Source organism: Trichechus manatus, unplaced genomic scaffold (genome assembly GCF_000243295.1).
Source record: "Trichechus manatus latirostris isolate Lorelei unplaced genomic scaffold, TriManLat1.0 scaffold00148, whole genome shotgun sequence".
NCBI lineage: Eukaryota > Metazoa > Chordata > Mammalia > Sirenia > Trichechidae > Trichechus > Trichechus manatus.
Window position 1 is genome coordinate 4,805,491 of NW_004444084.1, and position 23,838 is coordinate 4,829,328.

At 37.8% G+C, this 23,838-nt stretch overlaps 1 protein-coding gene across 2 annotated transcripts in view; it reads right to left on the minus strand.

The window, feature by feature from the left end:
- Nucleotides 1-23,838, minus strand: part of CNTN5 (contactin 5) — a 1,437,272-nt gene that overhangs the window by 322,476 nt on the left and 1,090,958 nt on the right. For both annotated transcript variants that reach the window (XM_023740130.1, XM_004385875.1), the window contains one exon: nt 20,131-20,233. In XM_023740130.1, the coding sequence (XP_023595898.1) occupies nt 20,131-20,233 (103 nt within the window). The remainder of the gene's footprint in view (nt 1-20,130; nt 20,234-23,838) is intronic.

Here is a 23,838-nt window from a genome sequence, read left to right on the forward strand (position 1 = left end):
TGAGGAAATGCGCACAATCATTAGCCCTTAGAGAAATGCAGATCAAATCTACAATGAGATACCATCTCACCCCAACAAGGCTAGCATTAATCCAAGCAACACAAAATAATAAATGCTGGAGAGGTTGTGGAGAGACTGGTACACTTATACACTGTTGGTGGGAATGTAAAATGGTACAACCACTTTGGAAATCGATATGGCGCTTCCTTAGCAAGCTAGAAACAGAAGTACCATATGATCCTGCAATCCTGCTCCTTGGAATATATCCTACAGAAATAAGAGCCATCACACAAATAGATATATGCACATCCATGTTCACTGAAGCACTGTTCACGATAGCAAAAAGATGGAAGCAACCTAGGTGTCCATCAATGGATGAATAGATAAACAAATTATGGTATATTCACACAACAGAATACTACGCAATGATAAAGAACAACGATGAATCTGTGAAGCATCTTATAACATGGAGGAATCTGGACATCATTATGCTGAGTGAATTTAGTCAGTCACAGAAGGACAAATACTATATAAGACCACTATTATAAGAACTCAAGAAAAGGTTTAAACACAGAAGAAAACATTCTTTGATGGTTACTAGCGTGGGGAAGGAGGGAGATGGTTATTCACTAACTAGATAGTGGACAAGATTTATCTTAGGTGAGGGAAGGGCAGCACACACTACAGGGGAAGTCAGCACAACTGGACTAAACCAAAGGTAAGAAGTTTCCTGAATACAAGCAAACACTTCAAGGGACAGAGTAACAGGGGTGGAGGTCTGGGGACTGTGGTTTCAGGGAACATCTATGTCAACTGGCGTAACAATGTTTATTAAGAAAATGTTCTGCATCCTACTTTGGTGAGTGGCGTCTGGGGTCATAAAAGCTAGCGAGTGGCCATCTAAGATGCATCAATTCGTCCCAACTCACCTGGACTAAAGGAGAATGAAGAACACCAAAGTCACAAGGAAAATATTAGCCCAAGAGACAAAAGGGCCACATAAACCAGAAACTCTATCAGCCTGAGACGAGAAGAACTGGATGATGCCTGGCTACCACCAATGATGCCCGGCTACCACCTGACAGGGAACACAGCAGAGAGTCCCTGATGGAGCAGGTGAAGGGTAGGGTGCAGAACTCAAATTCTAGTAAAAAGACCAGACTTAATGGTCTGACTGAGACTGGAGGAACCCCAGAAAGCATGGCTCCTGGACTCTCTGTCAACCCAGAACTAAAACTATTCCCAGGGCCTACTTTTCAAAGATTGGACTGGACTATGGGACATAAAATGATACTCGTGAAGAGTGTGTTTCTTAGCTCAAGTAGATACATGAGACTAAATGGGCAGCTTCTGTCCAGAGGTGAGATGAGAAGGCAGAGAGGGTTAGGAGCTGGTTGAATGGACATGGGAAATCAGAGGCGGAAAAGAGGAGTGTGCGGTCACAGTATAGGGAGAGCAATTAGAGTCACATAACAATGTATGTATAAATTTTTGTATGAGAGACTAACTTGAATTGTAAACTTTCACTTAAACTACAACAATAAAAAAGAAAAAAAGAAAATGATGTTAAAGGAATTACTTCAGGTAAAAGGAAAATAATAGCATAAGGAAAACAATAGCAGATGGAAGCTTAGATCTAAACAAAGAAAGAAGAGCACTAAAAATAGTAACAACTCTGTCAGTTTGTCATGCTGTGGTGGCTTTTGTGTTGCTGTGATGCTCGAAGCTATGCCACCAGTATTTTAAATACCAACAGGGTCACCCATGATGTACAGGTTTCAGTGGAGTTTCCAGACTAAGAAATATTAGAAAGAAAGGCCTGGTGGTCTAATTCCAAAAAAACTGGCCAGTGAAAATCTTACGAATGGCAGTGGAATATTGTCTGTTATGGTGCCAGACGATGAGCCCCTCAGGTTGGAAGACACTCAAAATACAACTGGGGAAGAGCTGCCTCCTCAAAGTAGAGTGAACCTTAATGACACAGATGTAAAGCTTTCAGGACCTTCATTTGCTGATGTGGCATGACTCAAAATGAGAAGAAACAGCTGCAAACGTCCATTAATAATCAGAATGTGGAATGTATGAAGTATGAATATAGGAAAATTGGAAGTCAAAAATGAAATGGAATGCATAAAGACCGATATCCTAGGCATTAGTGAGCTGAAGTATACTGCTATTGGCCATTGTTAATCAAATAATTATATGGTCTACTACGCCAAGAAGGACAAATTGAAGAAGAATGGTGTTGCAGTCGTCATCAAAAAGAACATTTTAAGATCTATCCTGAAGTACGCTGTCAGTGATAAGATATTATCCATACACCTACAAGGAAGGCCAGTTAATACAATTATTATTCAGTTTTACACACCAGCCACTAATGCCAAAGATGAGAAAATTAAAGATTTTTACCAACTTCTGCAGCCTGAAATTGATCAAACATGCTATCAAGATACATTGATAATTACAGATGATTGGAATGTAAAAGTTGGAAACAAAAAAGAACGATTGGCAGTTGGAAAATATGACCTTGGTGATAGAAACAATGCCAGAGACTACATGATAGAATTCTGCAAGAACAATGACTTATTCATAGCAAATACCTTTTTTCAACAACATAAACAGCTACTATACACGTGTACCTTACCGGATGGAAAACACAGGAATCAAATCAACTACATCTTGGAAAGAGATGATGGAAAAGTTCTATATCAGCAGTCAGAACAAGACTATCAATTGCTCATATGCAAGTTCAAGTTGAAGCTGAAGAAAATTAAAACAAGTCCACATGAGCCAAAATACGACCTTGAGTATATCCCACCTGAATTTGGAGGCTATCTCAAGAACAGTTCTGACACACTGAACATTAATGACAGAAGACCAGATGTCTTGTGGGAAGACATCAAAGACATCATACATGAAAGGAAAAGGTCATTAAAAAGACAGGAAAGAAAAGGAAGACCAAAATGGATGTCAGCAGAGACTCTGAAACTTGCTCTTGAACTTAGAGTAGCTAAAGCAAATCAAAGAAATGATGAAGTAAAATAGCCGAATAGAAGATTTCAAAGGGAGGCTTGAGAAGAAAAAGTAAAGTATTATAATGAAATATGCAGAGACTGGGAGTTAGAAAACCAAAAGGGGAGAACACACTTGGCATTTTTCCAGCTGAAAGAACTGAAGAGAAGTCAAGTCTAGTGTTGCAATACTGAAGGAATTCTATGGGCAAAATATTGAACAAGGCAGGAAGCTTCAAAAGAAGATGGAAAAAATACACAGAGTCTCTGTGCCAAAAAGATTTGTCAATGTTCAACCATTTCAGGAAGTAGTATATGATCAAGAGCCGATGGTATTGAAGGAAGAAGTCCAAGCTGCACTGGTGAAAAATGAGGCTCTAGGAATTGATGGAATACCCATTGAGATGTTTCAACAAACAACAGATACAACGCCGGTAGTGCTGACTCGTCTATGCCAAAAAATTTGGAAGACGGCGACCTGGTCAACCGACTGGAAGAGATCCATATTTGTGCCCATTCCAGAGAAGGGTGGTCCAACAGAATGCAGAAATTATCGAACAATATAATTAATATCATACACTAGTAAAATTTTGCTGAAAATCATTCAAAAGTGTTTGCAGCAGTCCATTGACAGGGAACTGCCAGAAATTCAAGCTGGATTTAGAAAAGGACGTGGAACGAGGGATATCATTGCTGATGTAGGATGGATCTTGGCTAAAAGCAGAGAATACCAGAAAGGTGTTACCCGTGCTTTATTGTTTATGCAAAGGCATTCGACTGTGTGGATCATTATAAATTATGGCTAAAATTGTGAAGAATGGAAATTTCAGAACACTTAATTGTGCTCATGAGGAACCTCAAGAGGCAGTCCTTCAAACACAAGGACTACTGGTTTACAGATACTACATGGTTTAAAATCAGGAAAGTTGTGCATCAAGGTTGTATCCGTTCACCACAGTTATTCAATCTATATGCTGACCAAATAATCTGAGAAGCTGGACTATGTGAAGAATAATGCAGCATCAGGATTGGTGGAAGACTCATTAACAACCTGAATTATGCAGATGACACAACCTTGCTTGCTGAAAGTGAAGAGGACTTGAAGCACTTCCTGACGAAGATCAAAGATCATAGCCTTCAGTATGGATTGCACCTCAACATAAAGAAAACAAAAATCTTCACAACTTGACCAATAAGCAACATCATGATGAACAGAGAAAAGATTGAAGTTGTCAAGGATTTCATTTTACTTGAATCCACAATCAATGCCCATGGAAGCAGCAGTCAGGAAATCAAACGATGCACTGCATTGGGCAAATCTGCTGCAAAAGACCACTTTATAGTGTTAAAAAGCAAACATGTCACCTTAAGGACTAAGGAGTGCCTGACCCAAGCCATGGTATTTTTAATCACCTCATATGCACGCGAAAGCTAGACAATGAAAAAGGAAGACCGAAGAAGAATTGAGGTCTTTGAATTATGGTGTTGGCAAAGAATATTGAATATTCCACAGACTTCCAGAAGAACAAACAAATCCGTCTTGGCAGAAGAACAGCCAGAATGCTCCTTAGAAGCAAGGATGGCGAGACTTCATCTCATGTACTTTGGACGTGTTACCAGGAGGGACCAGTCCCTGGAGAAGGCCATCATGCTTGGTAATGTTGAGGGTCAGTGAAAGAAAGTAAGACCCTCAACAAGATGGATTAACACAGTAGCTACAAGGATGCGCTCAAGTACAGCAACGATTTTGAACGTGGCGCAGGATCAGGCAGTGTTTCGTTCTGTTATACACAGGGTCGCGATGAGTCAGGACAGACTCAATGGCACCTAACAACAACAACAACATGAATAAATAAAAAGAATTTTTCTTGGTATTTACATCTCTTTGAAAGGTAATCAACTGTTGAAAGTAAAAGAGATAACTGTATTGTGGGGTTTATGATATATGGAGAAATAAAATGTCTGACAATATTCCTACAAAGGCTGGGAGGGGAGAGATGGAAGTAAACTGCTTTTAAGGTTCTTTTACTATATGTGAAATAGTATCATATCACTGATAAGGTGTACATATATATATATATATATATATATATATATATATGTATAATAAGCTATAAAGTAACCACTATACTAACCCAATAAAGAGTTCTACCTAATAAACCAACAAGGGGATAAAATAGAATAATAAAAATGTGCAATTAAAAGAAGATAGAAAAATGGAAACACAGTACAAAGAGCAGAGGGGAGAAAACAGAAAAAAAACAGCATGATGATAGATTTAAACACAACTATTTATCAACACACTAAAAGAAAGACATTGTCATTTAGTTAAAAAGTAAATCCAACTATATATCACCTACAAAAAATCCATTTTGAATATGAAAATTCAGCTTAAAAGTAAAAAGATGTAAAAGAGATATACCATGCTAACACTAAGAAAAAGTTGGAATGGCTGTATTAATATCAAACAAAATTGATTTCAGAACAAAGAGATTTTGTTTACTAAGTCAGGTGTTAAAAATTAAAGTCCATCTAAATGGAAGTGCATCTAAACATATTATCACTTTGTTTCACTACTCAAGATTAACTTGATTCCTAAGTTAGAGTTTAACATACGCCTTCTTTAGCCTTAATTACTTTAATTCAGCACATCCAAGATACCTCCAATTGTAAGACACACCATTATTTTATGAATCACTAAGTAAGAAAACACTGCCAATTAAACTACAACACACCATCAGTTGTACTACATATCTGGATCTTGGAGGTGTTAAAATCAGAACAAAATATGTCTTGGAGTCTATTATATCAACATTTTCTCTCAGTAGAATGAGGCTAAATGTAATAGAATGACATGAAGGTGGAGGCAAGATTTTCTTCCCCTATGTGGTTGTGTAGGGAACAGTGATATGTTTCAGAAGTATTAAGATGGCTGCATTTCTCTACAGGGATATATAATACAAGTGACCTGATTTCATAATGTGCCTTCCTTTGAAAAAATGGCCATAAATAAGACATTCTAAAAGTTGTAATGTGGATTGATTCGGTCCTCAAAAGAAAAGAATAGTATGGAATAGAAGTCACCAAATATACTTAACCATTTGCCTTTTGTACAGTAGCTGATACATGTTCCCATTGAATAAAAGTTTTGTATCTATTGACTATTAGATAAAATTATTTTTCAGACTAAAAAAATTAATTATTATAATGATTTGACATGAAAACTGTTCTGCACCATACAGTTACCAGCAAAAACAGTGACAGACAACAGAAGGTAGGTACTGCTATATGGCATTGAAAATAAAAATTAAAAAAAAAAAGAAGAAAAAACAGGGTGGAAGATGTTTAGTTTATGCCTTAACATTTTCTGTCATTAGATACTCTTTAGTGGGTTTAGCCATTTATTCACATACACATACATACATACATAACACATTTACATGTTTCATATACATATATACATCTTATTGCAGCATATTCCATCGCATAGACATTACTCTACCATCTAAAATCAAGCATAGAGTCAGGGACAATCAGTACCAAATCAAATAAAAAACGAAACCTTCTACTTCACTGTGATATGAAATAGAAAATGCTTAGATACTGTGAAAAATCATAAAATGAGTTAATAAGGCTACAATGCGTGAGCCATTAGATAATACAAAATCACATTGTACTTTGTGCATGATGTTATATTTGATTTAATTGCACATTTGAAAAGTATATTATATTTACAACATGGAAATGAAAAATATGAAGTTGCAATATTTTAACTTTACATTAAAATTTTGTTACAATAAGTATTCTTGCAGCAAGAAATTAGAGCTAGCTAACGTTAACTTTAAGATACAGGCATAGGGGATGATTCTGAAAAATGCAATTCAGTTGACTGTATACCCAGTGATAGTACACCTTACGCTGTTTCTATGGCATCTATTCCAAGTTTTATGATGTCCTGAGAGAGATATTGTAAAGACAAAGATAGAATTGTAAGCCTCTGGTTACTCATTTGGTAAGAACAGGAGCGTGAACAAATAAACTTATATAGTCTTCTGCATCTTGGGTGTCATATGTATCAGAAATATAAGAGACAGTTTTCTCCTATGTCAGCTATCTGGCAAGAAAGACTAGAGACATATAGATATGATGCATCCTCTGAATTTCAAGATAAATTCTGAATTGAGAAGAACAAAAGTTCACACCAGAATTTATGGGATTAGGTATTTGTAGAAATATTTCAGACACTAGACCCTATAATATGATTTATAAATATGTATCCAATGAGGCTAAGTTGCCTTCTTAAAAACCCAAAGGAAACCACCAACTTAAATACGTAATTAATTAAAGAAAAACTGTGCTTTCGGAATTTTCACATACAGTTATGGGGTTATATAGTACCAAAAGCTTTCAATAATTGATAAAGTATATCAAAAAGTAGGGAACGATGAAGATGATGATAATAATAATAATTTTCTCTAACCTCACCCAGAGAAGAGAAGTTCTTAATCTTGTTAACAGGTGCTGTAACACAGAAATATTTTAAGAGAGGAGAAGGGTAAACTATCAGCCTGATGTGACTTGGTAGTTACAGCTGAGAGGGAAGTCCAACTCACTTTATTCTAATTCTGTGCTTAGGGGATACCAGCTTTCTGATTAGTCATGTCTCTACTGAGGACATTCCTTATATGTATAGATAATCAGTCCTGGTTACTAGTAAATTATCACTTTTTTTTCTCTGATTCATCAGAGTGACTTCGGTAGGGCAAGTCAATCATGCTAGAACCCATGTATCAACTATAAAAAAAAAATGTGTATATGAAGCTTGGACATAAAGGAACAGATACCACTGCATGAGATCCCACCAAAGTAAATACATTCTCTAAGATGTAGCCTAATAGAGGCACTCACCTGTTATGTTTACCACCTCTACACCTACACAAATATGGTCTCAGGCTTAGACTTCTTTAATACGTTAGTTTATTTCAACATCCCCTTGAGTTCACATAAAAACCAATAAAAGCAGTTGTCATGGAATTGATTCTGACTCATGGCAATCCCGTGTGTGTCAGAGTAGAACTGTGCTTCACTGAGTTTCTAATGAATGATTATGTTGGAAGTAAATCACAAGCCCTTTTTCTGTGTGCCTTTGGATGAATTTGAACCTCCAAGCTTTCAGTTAGCAGATAAGCACTCTAACTGTTGCACTACCAGGGGACATATCTCCATGTCGATGAATTCTGTCAACAAATGATCACTATGAGTTAACTTAATGAGAATGAATTTAGGAGACATTTAAGATGATTTCACAGATAGAAGAGATGAAAAGGAAGAAAGAAACAAAGATAAATTAAGTTGTTTTAATTAGTGAGCTATTGAGTGACTGCCTAGCTGGTGTTGCTCTTGACTAAACAAGAGTATAACGGGAGGAGTAGACACTGCCCTGAAGAAGTGGAGAAGATAATGAGTTTGGTTTTGGTTATATTAAGTAGAAGATAATGTATCAAGTTCCATACACCTTCTCTGTTGAGTATATAGCAGGATGACATTTACCAGCGTCCTTTGGAGTTAGATGGTTATGCCGAGTATTAGTAATGGAATGAGTGGAGTGATGAACATCACCTTCAGGCCTGGCTATAGAATGTTACATATGATCCTGCATGCATTCTCTCTCTTTCTCAATCCACTATTTGAGTCTGGAAGAAGTAATAACCCCAGAGGATGGTACAATCCCATGGATATTCTGTGAAGGGAGCCTGAATCATTAAATGTGTTAAGCCACTGAGAATTGAGGTTTGTTACAGTAATTATTCTGTCATAATAGCATACTATCCTGTCCTGTTTACCTAGTACAATAACCAGCACCTGCAATATGCTCAATAAAAATGGTTGACTGAATGTTATTGAACAATTTTAGGCTGAAATTCTTAACATTTTTATGGAGGACATGGGATTTAAGATGGACTTTGATGGATGAGTATAAATGGTTTTAGAGGAAAGAAGATATATAGAAGAAATTTCTGGTAGGTGGAGCAGCAAGATCCAAAGCTTGGTAAAAAAAAAGAAAGAGAGGAAAGAAGAAAGGAAAAGAGGGAGGGAGGAAAAGAGGGAATGAGGAAGGGAGGGAAAAAAAGAATGCCAAATATTTGCTCTCTTTTCCATTGAAGTTTTTTTTGTTTGTTTTTTCTTTTGTTTTTAACTAAAAGCAAGACATGATCAAATTGTGTTCAGGAAAACTACTTGATCAGTGCTATTTAAGATGAATCAAAGGAAAAAAGTTACAGTAATTTATGAGTGCATACATTTTATTAAGCATCTCACTAGATGTTGTCATAAGGCCATCACAGTATTTCCGGTGTTTAGTGATGGTAAAAAATCTTTGTATAGGTAGATGGGGGGTACAGGGAGCTATGTTTGGGTTGGAGTTCCAGGAACTCAGCCTGAATCCATAGGCTATGGGACAAGGGATTGAAGAATAGGAAATACACTAATTTAAGAGGTGAATCTGGAGTCAAGAATCAAACGACTCAGGTGAAGGGAAGGATAACACACAATACAGGGGAAGTCAGCACAACTGGACTAAAGCAAAAGCTAAGAAGTTTCCTGAATACAACCAAACAGAGAGACAGAGTAGCTGGGGCTGGGGGCTGGGGACCATGGTTTTGGGGGACATCTAGGTCAACTGGCATAACAAAGTTTATTAAGAAAATGTTCTGCATCCCACCTTGGTGAGTGGTGTCTGGGGTCTTAAAAGCTTGTGAGTCGCCATCTAAGATGTATCAATTGGCCCCATCCCACTTGGAGCAAAGGAGAATGAAGAACACCAAAGACATAAGGAAAATATTAGCCCAAGAGACAGAAAGGGCCACATAAACCAGAGACTCCATCAGCCTGAGACCAGAAGAACTAGATGGTGCCCGGCTGCCATCAATGACCGTCCTGACAGGGAACAAAACAGAAAGTCCCTGATGGAGCAGCAGAAGAGTGTGGAGCAGAACTCAAATTCACGTAAGAAGATCAGACTTAATGGTCTGACTAAGAATGGAGGAACCCCCAAAGCCACGGCCCCCAGACGTTCTGTTAACCCAGAACTAAAACCATTCCCGAAGCCCACTCTTCAGACAAAGATTAGATTGGACTATAAAACATAAAATAATACTCATAAAGAGTTTGCTTCTTAGTTCAAGCAGATACACCAGACCAAATGGGTAGCTCCTGTCCGGAGGCAGGATGAAAAGGCAGGAAGGGACAGGAACTAATTGAATGGACACAAGAAACCTGGGGTGGAAAGGGGAAGGGTGCTGTCACATAGAGAGAATAAAGGATTTGCCTAAATTCACCCCTGTTTTTAATCCATTGAGATTATGCCTTTGGTATTTTGATTTGTACACTGAGATTACTAATTCTCAATCACCGAGATATCAAAGTGCATCAAGAAAAATCTTTGTTATGATAAAGTGGAAATTACTGTTAGCAACCGAAAAGTGGTATGGTAATTTGAGAAGAGCATCAGTTTTAGAATCAGGAGACCTAGTTCTTAGTCTTGTCTTTATCGCTTGCTGTCTGTGGGGCCAGGCACATGTATGCAGTTTCTCTGCTGAGGCAGATTAAATCATCCTAAAACAGTCCTGGAAAAATTCAAAATATGATTCCAGTTAACTGTGACTCCAAATGTGAATAATAAATTGGTTCTGTCTCCTAGAAATAAACAATGCCTCTGAGTGCAAAAGTAAATGCATAAATAAAACACTCCCTATTGACATGATGAAAGAGTGTTGAAAATGTAAAGAGCATCAAAGGAAGAGATATCAAACCATTAGTCTGAGCAGCATGGCCATAAGTCTTGATCTAGCACTTCCTTGTTGTCTGCTTCCCATTTATGAATTGATGTTGGACTACGTAATCTCTAAAGATCTTTGAGCACCCACATCCTTTGCACACCACCTGAAATGAGGATGTATCCTCTGTCTCAGTAATACTAAAACAACTCACAAGAGTCATTTTTTTTTTACTCCTTATGTACCACTTACCTGTGAGATTTAAACATTCATTGATTCCTAGGCTCAGTGACTGACTCCTATCCTCAGATCTTCTGTCAGTCTAACAATTAAGTAATTTGATTTTAGTTTGATAGACAAATACCACACAACTCTAATGTATTTTTAATTCTTACAGTCCTTAGTGACTGGCAGTTCCAAATAAACAGTATTAATAAATCATCAATCTGTAACTGAAGAGAACGTTCTTTCAGAAACATTTGCCGGTTGCAGACTGTCGGAAGTCTCAGAGGAATATTTGTCATTCTCACAGTTACAATGGGACAGAAGAGCAGCCATTTGAGACAGCTCAGCTAAGGACTGAGAAAACGAAAGCATAAGCTACAGCAAAAATGACTTTATGAATGGATAACTGGTGTTTCTTATTTGCAATAAACATATAAAAAAAATAAAAGAACCAAACACACTTAATGCCCTGGTTCCCTAACAGGCATTTGATGGAGTATAACAAAAGATGATTTGTAAATGCTACCTGAATAAGAGATAAGCAGGAACTAAAAATGGCAGGAAATTGAATGTCTTCTTCCCTCCCACCTCTACCGTCAGGTTTCAAATGAGTCTGGAAAGGTCATACGCGTAATTATGACAGCAACTGGTTCAAGGCCTTTTTAGCACAGCTGATCTGATTGTGTGTTAATGGCTGCAAAAGCAAGATAAGGACCATGTAAAGTAAAAAAAATAAATAAATCTGCCTGTAACGTTATTAGCAGGCAGGATTGTTGTGATAGATAAACTGGTATTGCTTTATAGCAACTGGCTTTTTTATTACAGAATAACCCCAAGTTTGCCCTTGTGAACGGGGTCATTTAAGCATCAGTGACCAAATTTTACTTCTTTGTTGTTGTGGCTATATGACACATCTAGTGATCTTTCTGGCAGTCTGCGAAAGGTCATATGGTGAAATGAAACCCTGCTAGAAAACTGTAGCTAATGCAATGTGGTCAGAATTTTCAGGGCCAAGACACATGAAAGGTGTCTGGAGGCATCTGCTGGACCAAACCAAAGTTAATATTATATCTCCTACTACAAAAGATTGACTGCATTGCTCATAACTGAATCCAATGCAGCAAACATATTCAGCACTTGTGGCATACAAGGATACTTTCGGGATCCAAACAGTTAAACCAGCTGGCCCACTGGTGCAGGTTAAATGGTAAAATGCAGGTAGTCATACAGTTCCAAAGATAAGAAATTGGATGTCAAGAAAAGCAGAGATGATACAACAGAGAAGTGACATTGGACCTAGGCTTTGAATACTGAACAGGATTGCGAGGGCCAGATATTCTAGACTGAGGGAAAAGGGTTACAGAGCCACAGAAGTGGAAAAGCATGTGTGATTGAGTTACAGGGAGAGAGTGGTTGATTACGAGATGGGTTTGAAAATGTAAAGTGGAGCTTTGCACACTCAACTCCACATTTCTGTATGCTGCTTTGTGATTCTGAGTCTGGCACTCTGAAAACCCCATTTCTGCTCAGCCAGCTGACTCCCTGTTAGATACTACCAATAGGGGGTGCTGGAGGGAGCCTTCAAGGCTGGATGAAAAAGAAGAGACATACTCTTTGTTTGCTCCCAATGTGTTTTATATGGACTTCTTGTGCAGCAGTAGTTAAGAGCTCCGCTGCTAATCAAAAGGTTGGTAGTTTGAATCCTCCAGCTGCTCCTGGGAAACCCTATGGGGCAGTTCCACTCTGTCCTATAGGGTCGCTATATGTCGACTGGACAGCAGTGGGTTTTGTTTTGGGCTTCTTGTCCACTTTGGATATCTGTGAACGGCACCTCAGCAAAGCTTGTTTTCTGCAGCAGGGACAGAATCCAGTTGGCAGTTTTTCCACTTACAGGATCGGTTTCATTGCATCCTACCTCAGAGACCCCAGCACAAGCTGGCTGGTGCTCCCTGCTCTGAGTTCTGGCTCCCAGGTACCTCTGAGCTTCTAATTTTTAGTAATTCCAATTCTATCTTTGTTTTACTAGGGGTAGCAAATGCTTCCTGCAGTTGATATCTCTTCATACATTAAAGTTCTCATGTTACCTTTTGGTTACCTACTTAATAACTTTATATCTAATTGACAATTCCTTACCTTAATGGCTAGTAATGATAATAAACCCACTGCCACAGAGTCCATTCCGACTCATAGCGACACTATGGGACAGAGCAGAACTGCCCCATAGGGTTTCCAAGGAGTGGCTGGTGGATTTGAACTGCCAACCTTTTGGTTAGCAGCTGAGCTCTTAACCACTACGCTTACTGTATTCCAGACACTGTTCTTTCAGTATATTAAACCACTGCCATCAAGTCAATTCCAACTCACAGCAACCCTATAGGACAGAGTAGAACTGCCTCACAGGGTTTGCAAGGCTGTAATATTTACGGAAGGTGGTCAAAGAACCAGGAGGAGGACAAGGATTATTTGTTGTCATGGAATCTAGATCCTTTGTATCTCTACAGTAGCCAAAGTAATGATGAGCACATTTAGATGCATAATAAATGTTAGTTGAACATAATTGTGGGGACTATCAAAGGGAGTAATCTAGAGATGAATAAAAAGATTTCTGACCTTCACTGAGGACCATACTGAGGTGAAGCAACAAGACAGATATTTGACTTCCTATTCCAGAATCCGAGAAAACAGATAGTTGGATAGCAAAGTAAGTAGAAACTCAAGGGGGACAAAAATGTGGATTATTCGTGGAATCCTAATTGAAACAGCTTCACAAGGGCTCCAGATTAGTAGATAGGCCATAGAACTAGGAAGAAAGTGATACTCTGAAGGAATAGGAGAGATGAGGGACAGGGGATTATGATGATGACCAAGGTTTACGTCTGAGAGTGACAAATCCAGAGCAAGTGAAGGATATGTAGTTATGGTCGGAGATGGAGAGTTGGGATTCTGAGATCAGAATTGACTTTCTTCATGTAGGCTAGACTTAAAAACTGAGCACAAGCAGTTGAACACATCACCAACTTTCAGTTACATACAACATTTAGAAAGAACCACAGAGAGGAAATATTTATTGGGGCCCTAAGGGATTCCTTACTTGCATTCCTTTGGCTCCTTCTCTCACATGTCCTCTCAAAAACATTGTGTCCAATGTTTAAAAGCAGACCTGAGAAGTATCAGACACTCTTTTTTCCCTAACTGGTCTCTGGGCTGAATGCTGAGTAAGAAAAGGCAACACTCTTTATTTCCACTTCCTGCACATGCCATCAACCATTTTAAAATGTTATGTAATAGTATAGTTGCCAAGAGGCAGCTAATTAAGTCTGCCTGGCACTATCCTTCTACTCTTAATATTCAGCCCGAGTGTGGGTGCATGCGCAACCAGCAAAAAGGAATGCTTAAAATTTTCATTTCCAACCCTGACCTAGACCATTTCTCTCCTTTCAGAGAACATTACATGTAAATTATTAGAAGACAAATGGCTATTATTATGTTCTTAAAGCAGTGCAGGGAAAGAGCTTCTTCTGCCTCTGCTGATAACCCATTCTCAACTCTTTCTCAAGAACCTCTATATTACATCCAATTTAACTCAGCTAGTTTAACTTCAAAACGTTGGAATTCTGCTCCCACCCACGCCCCTTTGTTGAAACTGGAGAGTAGATTGTGAGCAATCTTTTGATAATCACCCTCCAAATGTTTAAAATAGCCTTTTCTTTTCAAAGTAATTGATTCCCTCCTCCCCTTTTTTTTACATTTTGCTGTATTTCCCAAACCTTTACACACCTTTGTTTCTCTGTGGATTCTCCTTAAGCATTTCTCATTTTTTCTGGGGGAAATAATACCTTTGTAGAATTGACCAATATGAATATACCATGTCACAGTTACTTCATGTTGTAAGTTCTGTACTCAGTATTGTGCAAATCTATTTTAAGGGAGATTTCTAGGAGTGTAGCTAGTACACCCTTATTGTGTTCTTCCCTAGTAGCCCATTGAGAAATCATTTGATTTTTGCTAAATTCAGATTCAAGCAGGGGTTTCTTTGGAAGGAACCTTGTAGCTGACAGCTTTCCTATTGATTTTTTACTTAACTTCAAATTAGGCAGGTTGGTGAACTTCGGTGATACCAAGAAGATAGTACAATTCGATAACAAAATCTTTTATCTTCTGCCTTTTTCATTTAAGAATACAGAAGACACAGAAGCTTATATGTTTTAAAATCATTTGTGCAAATGTGACAGCATAATTTGCATCCTCTAAGTTACAGGGACAGATGTAGAAGATATAGATCATTTAGATTACTTTTCAACAGGAGTAGCAAACAGTATGTGAGCAATGGAATGGTATCATGACATGTTTGGGAAGTATTCTTTAACAATCAGAGAAATTTTCTAGTTTGAACTAGAAAGGTTCATAGGATCATGTCATGGGTCAGAGAAAGTACAAAAGGCAGAACATCTGCTATTCCGTAGTTTGATTTCAGATTAAAGTTGGAATAAAAAAGAGGAGCATTAAATATCTCTAGAGATAAAGTTTGGTCAGAGTGTGAAACTGCTGCTTCTATAATGACTAAGACTGGACTCCAGAGAATGTGATGCTAGATCTAGCTGAATGAATCTAGCATTCAGATCCCATTCCAGGATAAAGATAGAATGGAATCTTTCTGAGAAGAGAGGCTAGGACCTTTCATCCTAAAATCCTTTGGCAGTTAGTACAATGTCTGGCATAGAGTAGGCTCTCAATACCTTCAGACCTATATTCAGTTCTACGTTTGTTCAAAGTACTTTAGTCCATTTAAAATTATTACATGAGCTATGCAAAGCCCACCACTTGCTTTTTGGCAACTCTGCATCAACGAATCGATCGTTTTTCTTTATGAGAGGAAGGTGCTTGATTCTATAAATAACATAATAAAAATGGTGATTTCTAGTAGGTTGTCAGAATTGTTTCAGGATGGATGGAAGGAGGCAAGATTGAAACACTAAAATGTTGTGCTCATAATCATTTCCTTATTTGTCCTTCAAGCCAGTATTATATCCAATATTTGTGGTATGTATTTTTCACTCTGTCCTTCACCCTAGCCTTAAATATGATAAATCTTTCTCATTTTTACCCTTACCTCAATCCAAAAAATAAAACAAAAGAAAGCAAAAAATAAATAAATAAATAAATAACTTCCTATGGGGCAATAATAGATCAAGCGAGGCTTTTGGGTTTGCTTTGTTAAATAGTAAGAGTGACTTGAGCATAATAGAAATCCTTGAGAATAAAATCAAAAGAGAGGGAGAAATTGTAGGTCTCAGAGAAAGAGACACTTGATGGAATGATGTTAGAATAGGCAGGAAAAGGAAGGGTCAAGTGTACAAGTGTAAATTTGAACTGAGGAGGTGATGAGAGGTATGCGATAGATATTGATGACTTTGCTTGGGAGGACAGAAATTAGTCAAAAGGGTTTGTGAATAAAGAAGTGGTTACTTATTAATAATAAAAGAGTTGATTGAATTAAATAGGCACAGCATTTCCGAGTTCATTCAACAAGCATTTCTTGAGTGCCATCTATGTGTCAGGCACTCTGGTAGGCACTAGGACTACACAGGTGAAGAATACAGTCGTGATTCCTGCCCTTATGGGACTTAAGCCCTAATGATGGGGACTGTGCTGGTTATTCTGTTTGCCTCTCTCGCCTAAAACCCCCCTCTTCAAACTCCCCAACCCCCACCCCTGACTCTGCCCTGCTTTGTGCACTACAGACTGTATTTTCTGGGTTGCAGAATGGCTTCTGGTTGGGTTCTGTCATGGAACCACCAGAGGAGATCAGAAGCAGTGAGGAAAAATAAGCCTGGATATGAATTCTCTGATTCCTTCCTCATCTGTGTGCTTATATAGGCTGCATCTCTTCACAACTACAGTGACTACAGCTTCTGGTGGAGGCTCCCTGCCTACTCCTTGTCTCCCATTCTCTCTGATTCTGGTAATGTTGTCTCCTACTCCTTGCTCTTTCAGGCTTAAGTATGAAAATGACTTCCTGCTATCACTCGTCTCTGAGTGCCTCAGCTTCTCATCTTGGTTCTCTTGACCCAGTTCACAAATCTATAAGCTGTCTTTTCACCAAACTCTTTTGAACCATAAGAGTTGGATCCTTTTCCCAGACAGATACTTATTGCTATAGAGACTTTTTTAAAAAATAGAGAAATGCATAAGTAAAATTAATTAAAATTGTGTTAAAGATTATGAAGAAAAAATAAAAATGTTTAGATAGATAATAATGGATTAGAGTTAGATAAGTTGATCACAAATGGCTCTTTGTTGTTGTTGTTGGGTGCCGTCAAGTTGATTTCAACTCAGAGAAACCCCATATGATACAGAAGAACTGCCCCATAGGGTTTTCTAGGCTGAAATATTCACAGGGTCAGATCACCAGGTCTTTCTCCTGTGGATCTTCTGCATAGTTTGAACCACCTACCTTTAGGTTAGCAGTCAAGCACTTAACCATTGCACTACCAGTGCTCCTTAGGGAGATGATATTTAAGTTGAGGCCAGAGACACGAAGGAGTCAGCATGGAAAGAACAGAGGAAGAGTGTTCCAGATAGAGGGGACAGCAAAGGTCATGAGGTAGAGAAGGCTTGACATGCTTCTCGCCAGAATTTGGTTATAACACTCTGTGAGGAACATTTTGTTAAAACACTCTATGAGACAGAGGGAAGAATCAGCCTGGGTAGCAAGATCTTGACTGATCTCTAGTGCCAGATACTAAGAGTTCTCAGAACAGGCAAATGCCCATCTGAGTGCCACATAGTCATTAAATTAAGCGAGAAGGAGCTCAGGTGAGTTGTGGGAACTAAGCAGATGCTCGGCGTATTAATTTGAAATTGCTGTGACCATGTCAGGAAGTAATAGTGATCTATTCCACATGATAAAAAGCTGCAAAGGAATGAATGCATATAAAGATGTTATTGCTCTGGTTTTGTTTACTTTAACCAGGATGGCAGGTAGATCTCTTCATGACACAATTTTTTTTTCATAATTGTGACATTTCACAGAAAAGATACCAGATGACAACAGACCAACTTGACTGAGACTGTCTGTCTTCCTTACTCTCATCCCATCACCTTTTTTTGTAGGGGAGCAAAGAAAAAGTGGAAAAGTTGAAGAAAAATAAAATATTAATAAAAGAAGATAAATGATTTAACCGTTGGATCCTATCTAGAATCAAAGGAACTATAAGGATTAATTTACTAAGCATATTTCAAGGCTTTCAAAAGCAAACGCAACTGACCTATTAAATAAGCCTGCCTGGGGAAATATCCTATAATTTTTTTTCCCATATAAATCTAGTTCTCTAATTTGTTTTACAATATGACCTTCCTTTATTTGTGGCTTTGGTACAATTCCGGCATTTAAGAAATGTTTAACTGCAGGATATGCTAAAACATTTGGTATCAAGCCAAGACAAATCCTTTTGTCAGAACTGAGCTTCTTATTTGGGACCTTTTTGGACATATGTGACCCATAACATGGACATATCATAAAACATAAGAATTTTAAGGTATTATTTAATTTTATGCATTTAACTTATGTTAAGGAGCCCTAGTGGCACTGTGGTTAAGTGCTCTGCTGCTAACCAAAAAGTAGGCGGTTCAAACCCATCAGTTGTTCTGCAGGAGAAAGATGCGGCAGTCTGCTTGCATAAAGATTACAGCCTTGGAAACCCTACAGGGCAGTTCTACTCTGTCCTATAGGGTCACTATGAGTCAGGGTTGACTCGATGGCAACAGGTTTGGTTTTAGTTTAACTATTATCTTTGGTTTTAGAAAGCTTCCTCAGATATTTGCCCAAATATCCCCTCAATATTTTAAGTTCTTGTAATATGTTTCTACTTATGGGTGTCTTTTGCTTAAAAGATGGGCCACACAATTTATTATGCTTTTAGTCTAGTATGATGCTGGTTCTACTTAGATTTGAGTAGAATTGCAAATATGTTACTTTAATCAGTCTTGAAATGAGAAAACATGACACTTACTAGGTTCATCTCTTAAACCTCCATTTACCAGCTGAGTTTTTCATATTTACTAATATTTTCCTCATCCATAGCTACCTACCTATTGCTGTTAAGTTGATTCCTACTCATAGCGACCCTATAGGACAGAGTAGAACTGCCCCATAGGGTTTCCAAAGAGCAGCTGGTGGGTTTGAACTGCTGACCTTTATGGTTAGCACCTGTAGCTCTTAACCACTACACCACCAGGGCTCTGACCATCCATAGCCTAGACCTACTTTAATAAGCACATTTAGGTTGCATGCATTTTATCTGCAAATATGTTGTGGGAGTTATAACTAAAGTGGCATGACTAGAACTCTGATAGACATGCATTTATGCAAATTCTAATTATAGAGTCTAGAAAGGACCCTGAGGTCTTACCCTAAAAAAATAACAGCAACACTCTGTTTAAAATGAATCATAATACTTTAATCAAATATAATAAAAATCCCACTCCTCCTCCTATTCCCAGTGTCCACATTGCAACCATCATTGACAAGTGACTACATCTCATGGGATTTAAGCTCTCATAAATAGAATCTTTAAGCATAGTAGGCATTATGTTGTGATATAAATCATTTTTCTGATTTGGAGAATGATCATGTGTTGTACATATTGATAGCTCCTGCTATCATTTTATCATCATTTCAGAAGATACTGAAGTGACACATTGCTCATTGTAACTCTCATTCTTAGGATTTTTATATTCTTGTCTTATTATATCTTACCAGAATCTACTTCATCCTTTTATCCTCTTTTCATTTACATCATTGCAGAATGAAGTTTAGGGAAGAGACGTAAATTTTTTAAGACAAGCAGGCAAAAAGATATAAAGCTCTTCTTTCATTTAGAGATGTTTCTTTTATGTTAAAATAGCAAAATTATGTACATTATTGTCCACAGAAATGACTAGGAAGAGGACTATAATTGATTACTTTGTCAATTCCCATTTACCCCTGTTTTAAACAAATATCCACCAAGGAGATTCTGGGAACATGAAACCTAGCAAAATAAGTGATCAATCCAAAAACAAGATATATCACATTTTAATAAACAATTGTGTCTAATTATGGAAGAATATGTACTTACTTGCCAAGCGCAAAGCACTCCATCTTAACAGTTGTTCCCTTAGCAGCTGTAACTGTGAAAGGAAAATGGACCTCAATTTTCGGCTCATATTCTCCCATCACACCTGGGAAATAAAAAATCATCTTTAAACATAAAATGAATGTCACAATTTATTTCTAATTCTGGAGATGTTACACTGAAAACCACCGTGGTTTGGTTTTTTAATGTCTGTTTCAAAAACCCAAACTCATTGCCACTGAGTCGTTCCTGATTCATCGCAACTCTATAGGACAGAGTAGAACTGCCCCATAGGGTTTCCAAGAAGAGGCCGGTGGATTCGAACTGTCGACCTTTTGATTAGCAGCACAGACCTTAACCACTGTGCCACCAGGGCTCCAATGTCTGTTTAATGACTGCTAAACTTCTTGATGCATTGAAATAAGAAGTACACTTAAGCTTAATCATTATAATGAAATCCTAGTCTTCCCCTAAGGGCTGGATTGCATGTATGTTCAATGCAATTTAAGTAATAATTATTGAAAGTGCTAATCAACACTGGTAGTTCAGTTACTGATTATTCTCCAAAGGAAATAATTAATTAAGATCATTTCCATGGTAAATAACTGTGTTGATATTTTAAAAGTAAACAATATCAGAACTTACTTAGTCATTGCCAAATAAATGAATATCCATTTATTAAGTCAGCATATATTTACTGAATTGCTATAATATGCAACACATTGTGGTAGGCATTATAGAGGTTACAAAGATAAATCAGCCATGGTCCGTACTCTCAAGCACTCAATAAGAACACAGGCATACCTTGTTTTATTGCATTTCACTTTATTGTGCTTTGCAGATATTTCGTGTTTTACAAATGGAAGGTTTGTAGCAATCTTGCATTGAGCATATCCATAAGTGCTATTTTTCCAACAGCATGAGCTCACTTTATGTCTCTGTGTCACATTTTGGTAATTCTCACAATACTTCAAACTTTTATGTTATTATTGTATTTCTTATGGAGATCTGTGATCAATGGTGTTTGATGTTACTATTATAATTGTTTTGGGGTGCTGCAAACCGTGCCCATACAAGACAGCATATTTAATCCATAAATGTGTGTGTTTTGACTTGTTTACCAACTGGTCATTTGCTCCCCCATCTCTCTTCCTTTCCTCAGGCCTCCCTATTTCCTGAGACACAACATTATTGAAATTAGGCCAATTAATAACCCACAATGGCCTCTAAGTGTTCAAGTGAAAGAAAGAGTAGCACATCTCTCACTTCAAATCAAAAGTCAGAAATGATTAAGCTTAGCAAGCAAGACATATTGAAAGCTGAGACAGGCCAAAAGCTATGCCTCTTGCACCAAATAGCCAAGTTGTGAATGCAAAGGAACAGTTCTTGAAGGAAATTAAAATTGCTACACCAGTGAACACACAGATGATAAGAAAGCAAAACAACCTTACTGCTGATATGGAGAAAGTTTTTGTGGTCTAGATAAACGATCAGACCAGACACAACATTCCCTTAAGCCAAAGCCTAACAAGGCCCTAACTCTCTTCAATTCTATGAGAGAGGTGAGGAAGCTGGAGAAAAGAAGTTTGAAGCCAGCAGAGGTTGGTCCATGAGGTTTAAGGCAAGAAGATGTCTCCATAATATAAAGCACCAGGTGAAGCAGCAAGTGTTGATGTAGAAGCTGTAGCAAGTTATCCAGAAGATCTAGCTAAGATAACTGATGAAGGTGGCTACACTAAACAACGAATTTTCGACGTAGACAAAACAGCCTTACGTTGGAAGAAGATGCCATCAAGGACTTTGATAGCTAGAGAGAAGAAGTCAATGCCTGGCTTCAAAGCTTCGAAGGACAGGCTGACTCTCTTGTTAGGGGCTAATGGAGCTGGTGACTTTAAGTTGAAGCCAATGCTCATTTACCATTTTTTGAAAATCCTAGGGCCCTTAAGAATTACACTAAATGTACTCTGTCTGTGCTCTACAAATGGAACAACAAAGCCTGGATGACAGCACATTTGTTTACAGCACTGTTTACTGAATATTTTAAGCCCACTGTTGAGACCTACTGCTCAGAAAAAAAGATTTCTTTCAAAATATCACTGGTCATTGACAATGCACCTGGTCACTCAGGAGCTCTGATGGAGATGTACAAGGAGATTACTGTTGTTGTCATGCCTGCTAACCCAACATCCGTTCTGCAGCCCATGGATCAAAGAGTAGTTTTGACTTTCAAGTCCTATTATTTAAGAAATACTTTTTGTAAGGCTATAACTGCCATAGATAGTAATTTCCCTGATGAATCTGGGAAAAGTAAATTGAAAACTTTCTGGAAAGGATTCACCATTCTAGATGCCATTAAGAATATTTGTCATTCAACGAAGGAGGTCAAAATATCAACATTAACAGGAGTTTGGAAAGGGCTGATTCCAACTCCTCATGGATGACTTTGAGGGGTTCAAGACTTCTGTGGAGGAAGTAACTGCAGATGTGGTGGAAACAGAAAAAGAACTAGAATTACAAGTGAAGCCTGAAGATGTGACTAAATTGCTGCAATCTCATCAAAAAACTTTAATGGATGAGGAGTTTCTTCTTACGGATGAGCAAAGAAAGTGATTTCTTGAGATGGAAACTACTCCTGGTGAAGATCCCGTGAACATTGTTGAAATGACAACAAAAGATTTAGAATATTACATAAACTTAGTTGGTAAAGCAGTGGCAGAGTTTGAGAGGATTCACTCCAATTTTGAAACAAGTTCTACTGTGGGTAAAATGCTATCAAACAGCATGGCATGCTACAGGGAAATCTTTTGTGAAAGGGAGAGTCAACTGATGTGGCAAACTTCACTGTTGTCTTATTTTAAGAAATTGCCACAGCCACACCAACTTTCAGCAACCACCACCCTGATCAGTTAGTATCCATCAACATCAAGGCAAGATCCTCCACCAGCAAAAAGATTATGACTCACTGAAGGCTCAGATAATGTTTAGCATTTTTTAGCAATAAAGTATTTTTTAATGAAAGTATGTACATTTTTTGTTTTAGACATAATACTATTGCACATTTAATAGACTACAATATAGTATAAGCATAATTTTTATATGCACTGGGAAACCGAAAAATTCATGACTCACTTTATTGCAATATTCACTTTATTGTGGTGCTCTGGAACCAAACCTGCAATATCTCTGAGGCATGCCTGTATTCTTAAAGAGAGAAACAGCATATCGTCCAGTGTGTAGAAAGCTAAGTATCTAAATAACTGTAATGCAAGGCAGGAAGTGATGAGTGCCATGAATGAGGTACCCCTAAAATAGTATGTGCACTTGAAGGGAAGGGACAAACATTGTATTGGTCAGAAAGGTTTAATGGAGGAGACACTGTTTTAATTGGCATTGTAAGAATAATTATAATTTGGGAAGGTATGAAAAAGCAGGGGAAGAAGCAAATGGAATTGTAGGAACAAAGCCAAAGAGGAAATTACCAGAAATAGGACTACCAATTTTTCTGGCGCGTTGATATTTAAATGGAAGCGATAGTTAAGTATATTAGAAAATACAGATGGAGGCCAAAGGATAGACGGCCTTGATTATCAGGGCAAGGTGTTTGGACTTACGAATGAAAGTAATTTGTTGCCATTGCGGGTTTTGAATAGGGAATTGGCATTATGCTGAGATGTACGTACTGGAATTAGAGCACAGACAGGTAAATCAATT